The sequence below is a fragment of the Camelus bactrianus genome, chromosome 1 (assembly GCF_048773025.1).
Source record: "Camelus bactrianus isolate YW-2024 breed Bactrian camel chromosome 1, ASM4877302v1, whole genome shotgun sequence".
Taxonomy (NCBI): domain Eukaryota; kingdom Metazoa; phylum Chordata; class Mammalia; order Artiodactyla; family Camelidae; genus Camelus; species Camelus bactrianus.
The window spans coordinates 12,404,887-12,421,541 of NC_133539.1; the positions used below are offsets into that span (position 1 = coordinate 12,404,887).

The 16,655-nt window shown below is 34.0% G+C and overlaps 1 protein-coding gene across 1 annotated transcript; it reads right to left on the reverse strand.

Moving 5' to 3' along the window:
• Window positions 1-7,245: 7,245 nt before the first annotated feature.
• On the reverse strand, window positions 7,246-9,136 carry LOC123617289 (keratin-associated protein 22-1-like). Its single transcript, XM_045517753.2, has one exon. The coding sequence runs from the start codon at window positions 9,101-9,103 to the stop codon at window positions 8,915-8,917; it is 189 nt and encodes a 62-aa protein (XP_045373709.1). The 5' UTR covers window positions 9,104-9,136; the 3' UTR covers window positions 7,246-8,914.
• Window positions 9,137-16,655: the final 7,519 nt, after the last annotated feature.

The window sequence follows — 16,655 nt, forward strand, 5'->3', positions numbered from 1 at the left end:
GATGTACCCTCTGATATGTCATGCTCAAAAAGGCACATCTCTTTTGGCTTTCTGCTGAAATGTATAACCTCAGCATGCATATGAGAAAACTTCAAACAAACCCAAATTGAGAATATTCTGCTAAATATCTGATCAATATCTTTAAAATTGTCAAGGCCATGACACTCAAGGAAAGAAGTGTAAAAGAGAAACTGGCACTAATTGGAAGAGAAAAAATAATACGCAACCAAAGGCAATGTGATTGGATCCTGAAACAACAACAACAAAAAGATAAAAAGGAAAAAAAATAAAATAAGAATTCATAGTTAAGAGTGTGGTACAAGGTTGACTTTATTGGTTTGATAAAAGTACTATGAAAGATGTTAAGGTTGGGGATATTGAGTAATGAGTTTATGAGAGTTTTTTTTAATATTTTCATAACTTTATGCAAATCTAAAATCATTTTAAAATATGAGATTCAAAAGGAAAACATAACTACTCTTCCATTTATTGAGCTGAATATCTATGATGTCTTTCATACATCAAACTTTTTAAAGAACCAACTGTACACTGGGCACTATTATAAGCACTGGGAATGGAGCAGTGAATATGACAGATGAAGTCACTATTTTTATGGAGCATATATTCTGGATCACGCTGGGTCAGGCAATTCAAGACAGACAAAGATTTAAAAATGAATATTTTCTGATACTGATGTGGGTATATAAATATTTAATGAAGGTGAATTAGGGGAAATTAAAAGAGTTATTGATGAGGGATTACATAACACTGTGTGGTCAAGAAAAGGCTGTCTGAGAGAACTAAGAGAGAAGGTGAGATATTTTTGTTATTACTTCAAGAGCTCAAGGGCGGAGAGTTTATGGCGGAAACAACAAGGTCATTTTGAGGCGCTGAAATGCGACTAAGTTCTGTGAATCATAATGGAGAGGAAGGGCTGGGCCATGTGGCTATGTTTTCTAAACCTTGGGTTGACAGATGTAACAAATGAAAATGCAAGACATCTAGTTAAATCTAAATGGTCGATAAACAAACTATTTTAGCTTAAATATTCCCCTTGCAAGCTTTTGGAAATTCAATATTCTGAATTTTGAAATTCAACATTCTGAAATTGAAGTTTAATGGCATGCTTGGTGTCTACTCTAGCCATTCTAATGTGGGAAGACTTTGAAGGATTTTCAAAAGGAAGGTCACAACCTGATTTATGCCAAGCATGCTTTGAGATGTAGAAAAAATAATGAAGCAGGCTGAGTAGTATAGAGAGCCTTGAATGCAATTTGTCTTGTTAAATTTCTAATGACTATTAATCCATGGAGATAAGGGTTAATTTGAAGACACACACACACACACATATATGTAATATATAATATATATGAAAAATATAATATATGAAAATATGTAATATACATGAAAAATATATGAAAATGAGATATATAATATATATTAAATATATGTGGAAAAAATAAGATTGAAATTAACACTGATTGAGAAAAAGAATGTATCCAAGTGCGATCCATCTACAGGTTTAGCTAGAGACTATATGTGTAGCAAACACATAGCTGGGCACTCTATCAGTTGAGGGAAAAATCTGAGAAGAGAAAAGAGAAGATACTCAAAAGAAGCAGCTGCTGAGGTTGGAACTGAACCAAAGCTGTGTTTGTAAGGTGATGCTAAAGATTGGAGTCTTTTAGGAATGAAAAGAGTTTGGTGGATCTAAAAGTACTCAGAGGCTGAGTAAATTGAACATTTGACTTCTTAGATAGGGCAAGACTGAAGTCTTGATCTCTGCAAGGGCATCTCAGTTAGAGCAGTGGAGGCCAGAGAACAAAAAATAAGAACAGAGAGGTAAAGGAATATCAAAATGCCTCCATGGGTATAAATACACTTGTGATGTTTTGCTATGAAGTAGAATATGACAATGGGGATTACTTTGAAGGTCATGAAGAGTGAAATTAGGCTTGTTTTACCCTTGATTTTGGAATATACTTGAGAATCAAGTATATTCAGAATAACACACCAGATAGAATAGGGGGAAAAATGATGCAGTGCAAAGCTCTCACTGCTATGATCAGAGAGGGTAACTCAGTTTTCAAAAGAACCAAATTAATTCCTGGATGTAACCTTAAGGAGAAAAAGTATAATGAATGTTGAAATTAGGAAAATTGAGCTGCATAGAAACAATGTATTCTATTTTTTAATCAAATACATAAAAAGCCTAGGTTAGTAATAGTATTAAAAAAACTGATAGAGTTATGGCTTACCAAATTTAGCCATGTTATAACAACTTACATATCCTTGAAGGAGAAGAATTATTATATCAACTAGTTTTTACTAAAAACTTGTGATTGATTGACTTGGCACTGTGGGAGATGAAGCTACTGCTAATTTCTATATGAGAAATTTGAAGATGTCCTCTGCTTATCGCATCTCAATTCAGTAATGAATTAAATGTTACAATAAGATATTTACTTTAAAAAAATGCACCAACCAAGAACACATGGAAATATATTCAAAAACACATGTCGTTGAACAGATGAGTGTGTTGATCTGATCTTTAGCATGAAGACATTTTTATGTATCATTAAGATGTTATTTCCTCTTGATTCATTTGAAATGGTTACCATATTAGATGAATTAGTAATTGAAAATATCAATGTCCATGTTTTGATGATCTACAGAGACAGTTGGTTAAAATGCAGAGGATGTCTAATTTCTTAAACCATCTTCACTGCAATGTAAACCAGCCCCAAATTCCACTCTCTAAATCCAGCCTAAGGTTACCCTGAGAGACATATAAAAATAATATTTTGACTAAGAACTATCATTGTATATCAGAAATCCTTGTTCTATTTGAATAATGCTGCTTTCCACATTCATTTTCTTAAAGATAGAGAAATATTCTTCCTGATTATAACACTACCAACATTTTTCTTTGGCTGCCCAAAATGATGAGTTATCACATTGATTTCAAGGAAGGTAGTTGTAATTCAAGGGTTATGCAAGAAAGTTCAGCATGCCAGGTTATAGAGTGTACTGACTGGATATACTGAGAAAGGAATAGTTCTCTGTCTAATTCATTGTTAACACAAGTACATAATGTTAATGCAGTTGAATAGTTACCTAGAATATTAACTAATAATTATATATACAATTAGGGAAAAAAGAAATACGGAAATTGGATTCCAAAGAATGAATTCTATTTTCATGTCCTTTAGTAGAAGCTGAACATAAATGAAAATTCCACACATTGGTGAAAGTAGGAAAGTAGAAGGCATTTTGTTCAGAACTGATTCTCTTGAAATTTTAATGAGTAAAAATATTATCAAGACTATGGGCATGAAAGATACATAGAAAAGACACTAAATCCCTGGAGAAAGCAATAATTTAGATCAAGAGAGAAGAAAAATTTATCATTCAAAAGGAATTTTTTTAAATGTTATAAAATAGTAACATTCTTGAGGGACAAAAGTCTAAAAAATACCACCTTTCTTGATATAAAAGATGGTACCAGGAGGTTAAAATGAACGTGTAATTTTGGACATGTCTGCGTAGCTGTGAGTGGATGCCTCCTTCATTCAAAACCTCAATTGTATAAGAGGAGTCCAAACTGAGAAACCAAGACAGCAAGCTCCCTGAATTTCTCTCAAGCTTTATCTTATGGCTGAGGAACAACAAACTAATTAGATTAGTCATAAAGTTTGGCAACGTCATGAAGGTGTGGTGGGTCATACCCACACTGAGGACATATAAAAGGCCCTCTGCAGGGAGACATGTCCACCCTGAAGTGACACTTCTACTCTCCATCTCTACCCAAGGACAACCTCAACCCAACACCAACACCATGTGCGGCTACTACGGAAACTACTATGGGGGCCGTGGCTATGGCTGCTGTGGCTACAGAGGCCTGGGCTGCGGCTATGGGTCCTGCTATGGCTGTGGCTTCCGCAGACTGGGCTGTGGTTATGACTGTGGCTATGGGTGTGGCTCTGGCTACGGCTCTGGCTTTGGTTACTACTATTGAGGACGCCATGGAAGACTCTCATCCTCTACACCTGGACCTCAGGATTCCCCATTCTGAACCTCTCATGTTCTGTGCCTCTCCCTTGGGTGATGATTACCCTGCATCATGGAAGTCTAATATGGTCTGTTGTTGACCTACCGTTCAACCTACAAATTCCCTGAATTTACCTCAAGAAGTATGAGATGGTGAAATTCACCTGTGACCTCAGAGTTCTGCTTTTGTCAGGATGATGGTGTCAAGCAACTGCCTTGACTTTCATGTTGGAGCTTGTTTCTCTGTTGACCTAATAAACTTGTTCAATCTAAACAGAAACCCTGGTTTTACGTCAGTTATTTGATGTCCAACATCACTTACAAACAGTGTTTTGGCAGAATTTCGTTCCTTGTGGTTGTATAACTGAGGGCCTCAGTGTTGACTGTTGGTGGGATGCCTCTGCAGGCTGTCTGCTGTAGGCCACCTTCAGCTCCAGGAGGCTGCCTGTAGTTCCTTACCATGTTGGTTCTCAGATACAGTTGTTTGCTTTCTCTAAGCCAGGAAGGGAGAGGAAGCTACTCCAGCAAGATGGGAGCTACAATCCCATGCAATTTTATGTAACAGAATCACATACATACAATCACATATATTTTATTACTTTTGTCATATTTTGTTGTTAGAAGTAAATAACAAATCTTGTCCACACTCAAGATGAGGGCATCACTAGGGTGTTGATATCAAGAGGCAGAAATCATGAAGACACTTTAATAATCTGCCCGACACATGCATTGATAGCAATACAAGTTTCCCTCATTTGCAGTGCTAGGGAACCATCTATAGAACATCAAATTATTCTACATCTGAAGATTTGGTAGAACTTCCCTGAAAAATTATCTGGACCTGGAATATTTTGTGTTGTATTTCTAAGGTTTTTTGTTGCTGTTGCTTGTTGTAAGGAAATCGGTCTGTTTATATTTTCTAAATGTAACGGTGTCAAGTTTGGTAATCTGTATTCCTTTATGAAATTATCCTCTTCATCTAGGTTTCCAAATGTATTACCTTAAAGATCTGCAAATTTGATTCATATGAATTTTAAAACATCTTGTTTCCATATTTATTTTCCTTTTATTATTTCTTACTTAGTTTATGCTTCTTTTTCTTTGATTATGGTCAAATTGATTAAATTAATTAGCAAGTGATTTATAAATGTCAAACTTTGGAAATAGTAGCATTTTGAATCATTTTAAAAGTCTAACTTTTAGTAGCTTCTACTTTATTAATTTATGCTTATGTCTATTTATTACTTCCTTCCTTGCCGTTTCTTTGGTTTGCACTTCACTGTTGTTTATGAATTTTTTTTTAACCTGGGGTACTAACTTATTTGTGTTATTTCTTTCATTTTCACTGACAGAAGTGTTCAGTGCTATGCATTTTTCTCTAATTACTGCTTGAAGTTTTCTTGCAGATTCTAAGTACTATTATCATTACCATTATTTATCTGAAATTCTACAATCTCATCTTGTATTTTCTCTTTCAGCTGAGAATTGTTTAATCAAAGATTTACTCTCCAGGTGAACAGGATTCTCTGTCTTTTGATTTTGTTAGCAATTTCTAGTTTTAAAGCATAACAGAAAATGTGTTCAGCAGTATTTAAACACTACCAATTTAAAAACTCCCAATAATTTTTCTGACCTAATATATGATAAAGTTTTGTGTACTATCTATGAAAGCTTGAGAAGAAGGGTTGTTCTCTACTAATTCTATAGAGGTGAGTATACATCCTTGAAAACTAATTAAACTAATTAATTAAATTTTTAAATTTTCTCTCTTTTTACTTATTTTTTTCTTTTTGATTTGTTTTTTATGAGAGTGAATATTAAAATTGTACATTATTACTAGTGTGTTTCTATGTTTACTTGATATATATATATGCATTCTTCATAAGATTAGTTTCAGTTTTTAGTACATTAATAAAATATGCAGAAGTGTAATATATCTATTGTCAGTATGGCTTTGGAGAAAAATATTGGTGTTAAATTCCTAGCCTACTGCCATTTCCTTCCATTACGCATAAGTATGGTTTATGAAAATTTAATAGAATTTACAACTGAAGACCTCTTAGTCCATATTGTTCCTTTTGCATTTGTAATTTTAATTATAAATTCATTTTCTTTATCAGTTACAGTGCTATTCTGATTTATTTGATTCAGTGTTGGTAATTTGTGTATTTAAAAGAAAATTTCCATTTAATTTATGTTGTGGAATTTATAGGCAAAATATTCTTCATAATATCCACTAATTTTTGGAGCCAATAGGATCTAAAAGATGCTGCTTCTTTTATTTCTCAGATTGATAATTTGTATTGTCTCTTCAAAATTCTTTATCCATTTTTCTAGATTTTATCAGTTTGATCTGTTCAAAGAGCCTTCTTTGAGTATTATTGATATTCCTATAGTTTATTCTTTTTCTATTGAATTGATTCCACTCATGTCTTTATTTTTCCTTCATTCTTTTTATTTTATATTTAAATTTCTTTTCCTTTATAGATTTTTAACAAAGCTTAGAGCACTGATTTTTAAAATGTCCTTTTTCTCCTAACATAACTAAAGGTATAAATTTACGTCTAATTCTTTATTGATAAGTCGACATTTGTTAAATTGCATTTCTTTAGTAGTTACTAAAATATTTTTCAATGCCTCATGTGATTTCTTCTTTACTTCATATGTTATTTAGAGGCAGTTATGTCCAAATTCAGGAAGTCTCTGCCTTATGTAAGTAAGACTCTCCTATCCCATCCAAGAGCCATCTTGGCAGTGAGAGAGACAGGTGGGAAATCTTACTGTCCCACTACTCCATCAAAAGACATAGAGGACATGGGCTGGTGAAATTCTTTCTGTTCTTTCAGGCAGCAATGGCAGGGACCAGTGGGACAACCAGTGGTCAGGATAAACCAAACAGACCAAAAGAACACTGCAACAACTCTGAAAATTATGAATCATAGCTCACAAGAACCATGTGTTAAATCTAAACATGGTGACTTCCTGCTTTAAAAATAAAAAAAGATTTAAGTAGAACCAAGATGCCTTTAATACACAACATTTCTCTTATACTATCATGCCAAGAAATAAGAAAATTAAAACCCAATGAGAAATATAATCAACTGCAATTAACACAAAGTTTATCGAATATTCAAATTATTGACACAGATTTTAGAGTAGCCATCAGAAAAATATTTCAATAATCTAATTCGCTTGAAAAAATTTATTTATTTGCAAACAGTAACCATTAGAAAGCTAGAGTGGATATAAGAATACCAGATTAAATAGACATTGTAATACAAAAAAATTTAATAAAGAAAGAAGAATATATTGTAATGATAAATGTGGCAATCTATCAGGAAGAAACAATAATTTTAAATTCAAATGTACTTAACAACAGAGCTCCACTATACACAAATCAAAAAATTGACAGAATGAAAAGGGAAAGATTGCAATAATAAAAGTTGTAGGTTTCAATATTCCACTTTGAATAATGAATAGAACAACTATACAGAAAATTGTAATATAAATAGTTGAAGAACTCTATAAACCACCTAGGCCTAGCACAGTCTAGTGTATAGCCAGCAACAAGAGAACACAAATTTCTCTCAAGTACACGTGTAGAATGTTCTCCAAGATAGACCATACGTTAGGTCAGAAATAATGAATTAATTTTAAAAAACTGAAATCATACATAGTCCCATGTATAGTCTGTCTTCAACTGATGAGGGAAGACATCTACATAATTATCCCCCATAGATCCTTCCAGAAAACATGCATTTTGGCCTGTCTCATAATCTGACCCCTGTTCAGAAAGTAATTGTGTATGGACTTACTTTCAGTCTTAGGTACTCTAAATTCTAACATTAATTACTAAAAATTCACAGATACTATTGATTTCTATTTTATCATCGTTGAGATTATTACTAATACTTAATGATAATAAATAGAGTGAAATAAGTAAAGTTACTATGAACAGCTTTTTGAACATTACTCAGACTACCAGAATCAGAGATACAATTTGCAGCCTATATTCTACGTCAGATTTATGTTTGCATGATTTTAGTCTACCAGAGCCACTGCCTTGTTATGAAGCATAACAGATCTCTTTCCAAAAGACAAGCAGAGACTGACCCTTGAAAATTTCATTGAAAATGGCCTTGATTCTGTAGCTTCCTGTGACAATGTGAGAATGACAAAAAGCCCCCTGTGCAGCTACAATGCATGAGATGGATTCAAGTGCATATTGTCAGTGAGGAAGGGAACAGGCAGTAATATAAAATTGAGAAGGAAAAATTATATCCTCCCAGAGGCATATTCAAATATCAAGTAACAGGAAAGGATGAGATAATAAAAAATAGCATTACATGGTGAGAAGAAAGGTGACATCTTGCTGATGTCCTTAATCAAAGTTTGGAGGTTTCAAAGATAAGCCTTCTTGAGATTGAGGCAGACAATAGTAGACCTTGTATATCCTCACAGAAAACACAAACAGAAAATCACCTGTTGAATATAACCTTTCATCCACACATATAAATTGTCAGCTTAGAGAGTGAAAGACCAGCCATCTCACACACAACTCACACACACTCATACAATCACAAGAAATCTACATAAATAAATATTCATGAAAATATTATAGATGTGAAAAATGAAGTATCTTTAGTGAAAAATCAATTTAGACAGTTTCCCAAATGGAAATGGTTAAGATTGTATTCAATTAGTAACATAGATCTAATGAATATTTTTCTAAGTGGTTGGACACTCAGGCAATTCTGTCAAAAAAGGTCTGCTGTTGCATGGTACTCTAAGCTTCAGTAGTCATTACTGAACAGACAAGGACATCCTTATTACAATTAGTGAACGAGGTACACATGGTGCCTCATCAGAGAACATCCTGAACAGATAAGCATCTAGAATTTCTCAGTAGAAGCCAGAAGACCAGTATCTTCCATAGCAGCATGGGCGGTAGGTAGCAGGCATAGCCATAGCCACCGTAGCCACATCCATAGCCACATCCCAGGCCACCATAGCCATAGCCCAGGCCACCACAGTAGTTGTTGTAGAAGCTCATGATGTGAGAAGAAGGCTCAGTCAAAGGGCAGAGTCAGTTTCTAGAGTCTTAAATTTATAATCTGCACAGGGCCCTATATACCAACAGAGTGTTATGTGGGGCAAACCTAAATTACTGTTGGACTCATATTTTAAACTCATTAGCATGAAGACCATCTCAGGAATTCTTCAAAACCAATATATCCAAGCCAAGACAACTCTGTTGTGTGTCACGATGCCTATCATGAGATCATGTGCCTTTAATGAGAGAGTCTTCTCCTAATTTGGTGGCTTGTTTATTCTAGATTCCAAATTTAAACTATATTCTAGCTGCCATGTGACCATATAACTCATGTAGAGTTTTCTTGTTGAAAATCTTAGTTTCATTCAATAATCTCCTCCTTCTATCTGCATATATGCAGCCTTGGGAATAAAAGTGTGGCTTCAAAGTAGAAAAGGACAGTGGAAATTTATGGAGAAGACATGGTAGAAGATATGTGGAAGACAGAGATGACATGGCAGGGTTCAGTTGTAAATACTTGAGTGATTAGTTTATTTTATTAATTTTGTAGAGCAGTATTATTCACTTCCATTTATACTGTGTATATATATATGTGTGTGTATATATATATATATATATATATATATATATATATATATATGATGTTGTAAATGAACAAAAACCATGATACAGTCCCTGTAGTTTAAATCCATGAACTATGATTATAACAGAAGTAGAAGGATTTATCCTATTAGTAAGTTGAACTTAATCTATTTCAGAGACTGTCAAAGATTTACTGACATTGTCTACCCACTGTTACAACACTGTAAATAGATACGTCTCTTTTGGCACTTTGCACAAAATGCATAACCTCAACATTGTTATGAGAAAACAGACATGACAAAATAGAGGAACATACTACAAAACTTTCAACTCTTTGAAATTGTTAATGCCATAAAAGTTAAAGACTGACAAACTGTCACTAATTGATGGAGGCTAAAGGTATGACAACCAAAAGCCATGTGGGATCTTGCATTGGACACTGGAATAGAAAAACGGAAATTCGTGGAAAAATACGGAATTCAAATAATGTGTATAGATTACTTAAGAATATTGTACCAGGCTAATTTCTTAATTTATTCTTGGTCTTGGAAGATGCTAACATAGAAATAATTGATTAAATGGTATAAGAGTATATGCTATATATTCTTGGAACTTTTGACAATTCTAACATCACTTCAGAATAAGAAAGTTAGAATTATTTTTATATAATCCTTGATTGCATTTATTTGGTCAGTTATTAAATTCTTTCATACATCAAACTTTCAGAATCAATTGTATGTTCGGCAATGTTATCTGCATGGAGGATGGAGCCGTGAACAGGACAGAAAAGGTTTCTATTGTCATGAAGCTTATCATCTGAAATGTGCAAGTGCAGAAAATGCAGGCAAAGATCTGAAAGCAAATTCTCAAAGTGAATGATATAATTAATTTCTGATAGAGTTGAGTCTATTTAAATGTTAAATTAAGGCAAAATAAGGCAATTTTAAGAAGTATTGGTGAGAGTTTACTTCAGAAGGGATGGTCAGGGAAATTCTCTGAGAGATCCAAGGAAACAGAGAATTCTAGCCGTTGTGCTGTTACTTGCAAGGGTCAGTAACTCAAATGTAGCAGCTTTAAGTTGGAAACAAACTTGGCACATCTGAAGAGCAGAGAGGCCATTGACTTTTGTGTACCATAAGGAGACGAATAGTGTTACAAGACGTACTCATAGAGGTGATCAAGGCTATAACGGGGTAAACCATAAAGGCTGTGCTTCCTATGGTGTGCGTTGCCAGACACAGCGAATACAAATACTGAACACTCAGATACACTTGATTTTCAGAGAAACATTTTTTGTACAGGTGTAGCCTATGAAATGTTTGGAAAATTGGATATTCTGAGTTTCAGAGTTTTGAAATTGAAATTTAACTGGTGTCTTGTGTAGTCTAGGACCCTTAATGTGGAAAGTAACGGACAATCACTAGGAGGGTCCATCTCTGATTTATATCTTGCATGCTTTACGATGTAGGAAAAAAGATGGGGGAAATGTTTGGGGATGTGAAGAGTCACGAACTCAGTTTCAGTTTGTAAAATTTTTGATGAAAACTAACAATCTAAGAAGACATCAGCAGATCATTTGGGTAAATATCAGACTTTGTTTTGCACAAAATAATGTTTTATGGCTACTTGAATCAAATACTAACCCCTGAAAAGAAACCCGTCAGTTATAGTCTTTTATATACTGAGTGAGGCAAATTAGTCACACCAATTTCAGGTGATATTTTAAGAACTTAAATAATCTTGAGGAAGCTGGATCATCATGTTATTGAGTGATTTTTCTTTTTTTACTGGAAACTTATTCTAAGTTATCACTTGATTGACTTGATTTTGTGATAGTTGAGGCTACCTTTATTTTCTGTATGGGAAATTTGAAAATGATAGAGTGATGATTTGTAGTTCTAATAATGAAATTTTAATGAAAATGATTTAAAGGTTTTTTGTAATTCTAATATTTGAATTCAGCAAATGGTGAATAAAAGTCACAAGACTGTATCTATTGTACAAACAAACAAACAAAAAAACCCCTACTGAATATACACATGGAAAAAGCATTCAAAAACACATACTGAATGAACAGATGAATGTGTTTGGTCAGATCCTCAGTATGAAAACATTCTGCTTTACTAAGAAGGATGTTTTGAGTTATTAGATATACTTCTCAGGAGAGATGAACTGGAAAATTTTAAAAGTCTTGTAGCTTCATTCTTTTGATCTCCAGAGGAGAATTGGCTAAAATATAGGGGGTGTCCTACATCTGCTATTCTCTGTCCCTTTCTAAGGTTACGAGAAGATGTAAAGATAACATTTTGACTCAGAAATATCAATAGTATAACAGAAACCTACTGATAGATTACACATGTATTTGTGGATAATGCCACCTCACCACATGCATTCTCTTAAAGACACAAAGTACATTTTAACTAATATGAACTAGTCTCACTTTTCTAGTGCCTCACAATGGGAGGGGTTATAACACAAATTTGAAAAAAGACAGGAATAATGCTAGGACTATGCAAGAGAACTCACTGTAGGACTATGGAACAGCACTCAGTGTGACTGGTACAATGTGAGTCATGACTGAACATACTGATTAAAACACAGACCTCTGTTTAGTACGTTGATAAATGTAGATATGTGATGTTACCCTATTGGCCATTTAGAATATAGTTCTAATATTAATGTGAAAACTAACTAATTTGCATGAAGGTATACTCAATTTAGAAAAACAAGTGGAAAGTGGAGAAACTGGATTTCAAAGACTCACTTCTGTTTTGCCGTCCACCAGCAGAAATTGAACAATAAGTGTTTGGACTCATCAGCATAAGTAAAAAAGTACAATACATCTTGCTCACACTGGTTTTTTGGGGGAAATTTTAATTAGTTGGATTATTATCAACATCATGATGATGAGACATACACTATGGTGTCAATATCAAAACGTAATTGAATCCTTGAAGGAGGTACTCAGTTTGGATCAAAAAGAAAATTCCACAACTCAGAAGGACTATTAGTCTGATGAAGAAAAATTTAATGAAACTTGGGCCAAGAGCAAATAAGAGTATGGTTAAAAAATGTCATCTCTGTGATATAAAGAATGGTTCCAGGAAGTTAAAATGAACGTGTAATTTTGGGCCTGAATGCATAGATGTGAGTGGGTAGCTCCTTTATTCAAACCTCAGTGGCATAAGAGGAGACCAAACTGAGAAACCAAGACAGCAAGCTCCCTGAATTTCTCTGAAGCTTTATCTTATGGTTTAGGAACAACAAACTAATTAGATTAGTCATAAAGTTTGGCAACGTCATGAAGGTGTGGTGGGTCACACCCACACTGAGGACATATAAAAGGCCCTCTGCAGGGAGACATGTCCACCCTGAAGTGACACTTCTACTCTCCTTCTCTACCCAAGGACAACCTCAACCCAACACCAACACCATGTGTGGCTACTACGGAAACTACTATGGGGGCCGTGGCTATGGCTGCTGTGGCTACAGAGGCCTGGGCTGCGGCTATGGGTCCTGCTATGGCTGTGGCTTCCGCAGACTGGGCTGTGGCTATGGCTTTGGCTCCCACTCTCTCTGTGGCTGTGGCTATGGGTGTGGCTCTGCCTATGGCTCTGGCTTTGGCTACTACTATTGAGGACGCCAAGGAAGACTCTCATCCTCTACACCTGGACCTCAGTATTCCCCAGTTCTGAACCAATAAATTCGGAGCCTTTTGAGGACTTGCCTTCTGATGTCCTCTGCATCTGATACACCAACTCTTTCTTTTCTGTATTTAACTCCTAAAACATGGGAGAATTGAAATTTTCATGAGAACTCCCACATGATCTCTTATTAAAACAATACTGTCACAGATTCTGCCTTTAGATTTTCATGCACGACTCATTTCTCTATCTTCTCAATAAACCTTTTCAATTTGGAAGAATAAGCCTATTTTTTTCATTTAATGTGCAGTATTTATATTTTTGGTTTCTTTTTTTTCCTGTTTTTAATTCAAGGAAGCAATTGTCTTATCTATGGGATATCTTCTTTTTATTTTTCTATTTCAGTTGCTCTGTCAAATCCTGAGTTCTGACATTAAGATAGCAACAATCTTTATAGATGTCTGTTTTACAATCTGCATTTTTTAAAAGGTTTGAGTATTGAAGCATAATTCCTGCTTCTAATTTTTGGGTTTGGCATACCTAAGCAAGAAATGTTTCTCATGCTCGTCCAGCTCAAGAAGTTGAGAATGTCAAATCTACCCTGGCCGGTCCCCTCCTAACCTTAATATGCCTTGCTATGTTTTAAAATTTTGTTTTTTAAAGGTGACATTATTTTTGAAACTCATTACATGTTTATGGTTAGAGCTGTTTCATAGCATTCTATATTCATGTTTGTCCTGAGTTAATTCTTTCCTGTTATTTGTGTGGTTTCACAGTTTCAGCTACAATTATTCACCTTTCCATATTTTTTTTGTTACTTACATGTTGGTAACCTGTCAATTATCTTTTCTTGAAAGAAGATTTCCAGATCTTGGACATGAGTGAGCTTAAGTGCTGTATTTAGTTTAACGTAATGGATATGCCCCCATTCATGTTGACAGGTTCACAGCTTGAAATTACTTACCTCACAAGAAGGAGTTAAGATCCCTAGAAGGATCAAATCTCCAAAGAGAACATTTTTTTTTTCTAAAAGTGTGCCTGTATGATGACTTGTCTTTCCTATACATTTATTCTTGAAGTTTAAAATGTTTGTCTAATATTAGGTAGAAATTAGATGATTTATGCTTTCACATGTCAAGGAATAGTGTATTTTACAGCTATTTTGGCTTGCTTAGTAAGCCATGATTGCTGGACCCCAGCAGTACCTTAGGTATAGAGGCATAAGCCAAGACTGTTGATCACGATTTCCCAAATCTGCCCCCAACACATATCTTAATATCACCTAAAACTGGTTAATATTCTTAGCAGCTCTATCATATTGAATTTGATGTTAAATGCCACCATTATCATCCTCAAATAAACAACCATTTGTATTCACATGGGTTTGTCCAAACTTCTTTATGGTCTTCAAATTATTAATATCTCCAGTTAAAACTGAAATACACAGGTCTCTTTTACACTTTATTCCTTATTTGTGTCTCCCTTTTATGCAAAACCTCTACCTCGACATCACTGTATTTACTCTGTCCAACAATATACACAGAATACCTCCTGAATTACCACAATAAAAGAGGAAACTTTTTTTAGTCCTGCCTTTTATTGGTTTGTGACATTTGGCAAACTATGTAACCTCTTGGGAATTGGTATTCTTATTTAAAAATTAAGTATAATGATTGAACCAACTTTCTAATGTTGCTTTGAAAGCGAAGTGTGTTAAAATATGTAAAGCACTTGGAACACTGTTTGGTATTTAATAATAGCTTTTGCTATTACATGCCTGGTTTATTTTCTGATTTTTTAAATATAAAATAATATTTTTCTGTCAAATTTGTATGATGCTTATGTAACTCATATGAAAAAGCAGTGTATAAAATTTATAAGCTAAATATTAATAATATTTAAATAGCATTTATTAGCTACTTACCAATCCCTTGCTGAGTCCTTTACATACATTATCTCACATAAGCCTGAGAATAACCCTATGCTGTATTAAAATTATTCTTATTATATAGTTTAATATGGCAAGGAGATGTCTAATAACCACTTGTTTGGTGTCTCTGTGTTGGTTTCTTGCCTAGATAATTAGATGGATTTTTCCCCTACTAAATGCAAAGGAATTTCCCAGGATAAGTTTAATTACCAGTATCATTTATTATTGGCTAATATTAAATGAATATACAATCTGAAGATGGTCAAGTTTATTATTAACCCTTCCCCCTGAACGACAAGTCTTCTGTGACATTCTTCCTTCCTCCTTTGTTCTTTACCTGCCACATCATCTATGAAATTCCAACTCTCCTAAATTAGGTACCCAGAATCTTTTGTGCACATCTGTTACTGTGCCATAATTTTTGCGTTCTTATGCTTTTGCTCCAAATTCCAGGACAACTTCTCAATCCCTTTCCCCCATCTCACCTCATGTTAATTTCTTTGCCTTCAATAAATTGAATACATTTTAACCACAAATACATATTTATTCTTTTTACATTTTGCTGTTCGCTTGTGTGCTTGCTGTAGGTTTATCCATTCCACAGCTCTGAAACACTAGGAATTTTAAACATAAAAAAACATGTTAAAAGTTTCTTCCTTCTTTTGTAAAAGCACTATTCCTATAGATGGGTACATGTTGAATCCTTAGGTTATTTTGACTTTGATATCTAGTCCTTTTTATATATTTTTCCTTAAGTAAAATGATCTACATACTGAGTACTTAGGCAACAGATTTGTTCCATCAGAATTTATATGTCATCATATGCAGATATTCCATACACAGATGATTATAGAGAAATATATTTAGATTTATAATTTTATTTTGTTTGCTTAGCAATATTAATTAATTATCAGGTCTCCTTATAGTATGGGCAAGTGGAAGAGTCATTCCCACCATTAAATAAAATACTGTATTGTTCGTGTTTATGGTGGCTGTCCGGCTGATCTGTGTTAGCCTGTTAGTGATGGTCTACTTCAGATTCCTTCTATCTGCTTCCTAGGTGAGTTTTTCTTTCTTATAAATAGAATCCTAAACTATTTACTTTTTCTTTCATCCAGTCTTGTCAAAATACCATGAAGTGATACTCTCAAGATTCTTGCAAAGGGATGGCATATTTGCATATGTACAGTACTCTGTATCAGTTTCTTGTAGAATTATATATTTTTTAAAATTATTATTACCTTCCTTTCTTTTCTGAAGACATTTGGAAACTGTGAATTAGAATTATCTGAGATTACATTTTGGGTCCTAAAGTCAATATAAATCCTATATTCCTTTTTAAATATATACTTTATTTAAATATTTAAATATGCACTTTATAGCAATGTTGAATCAG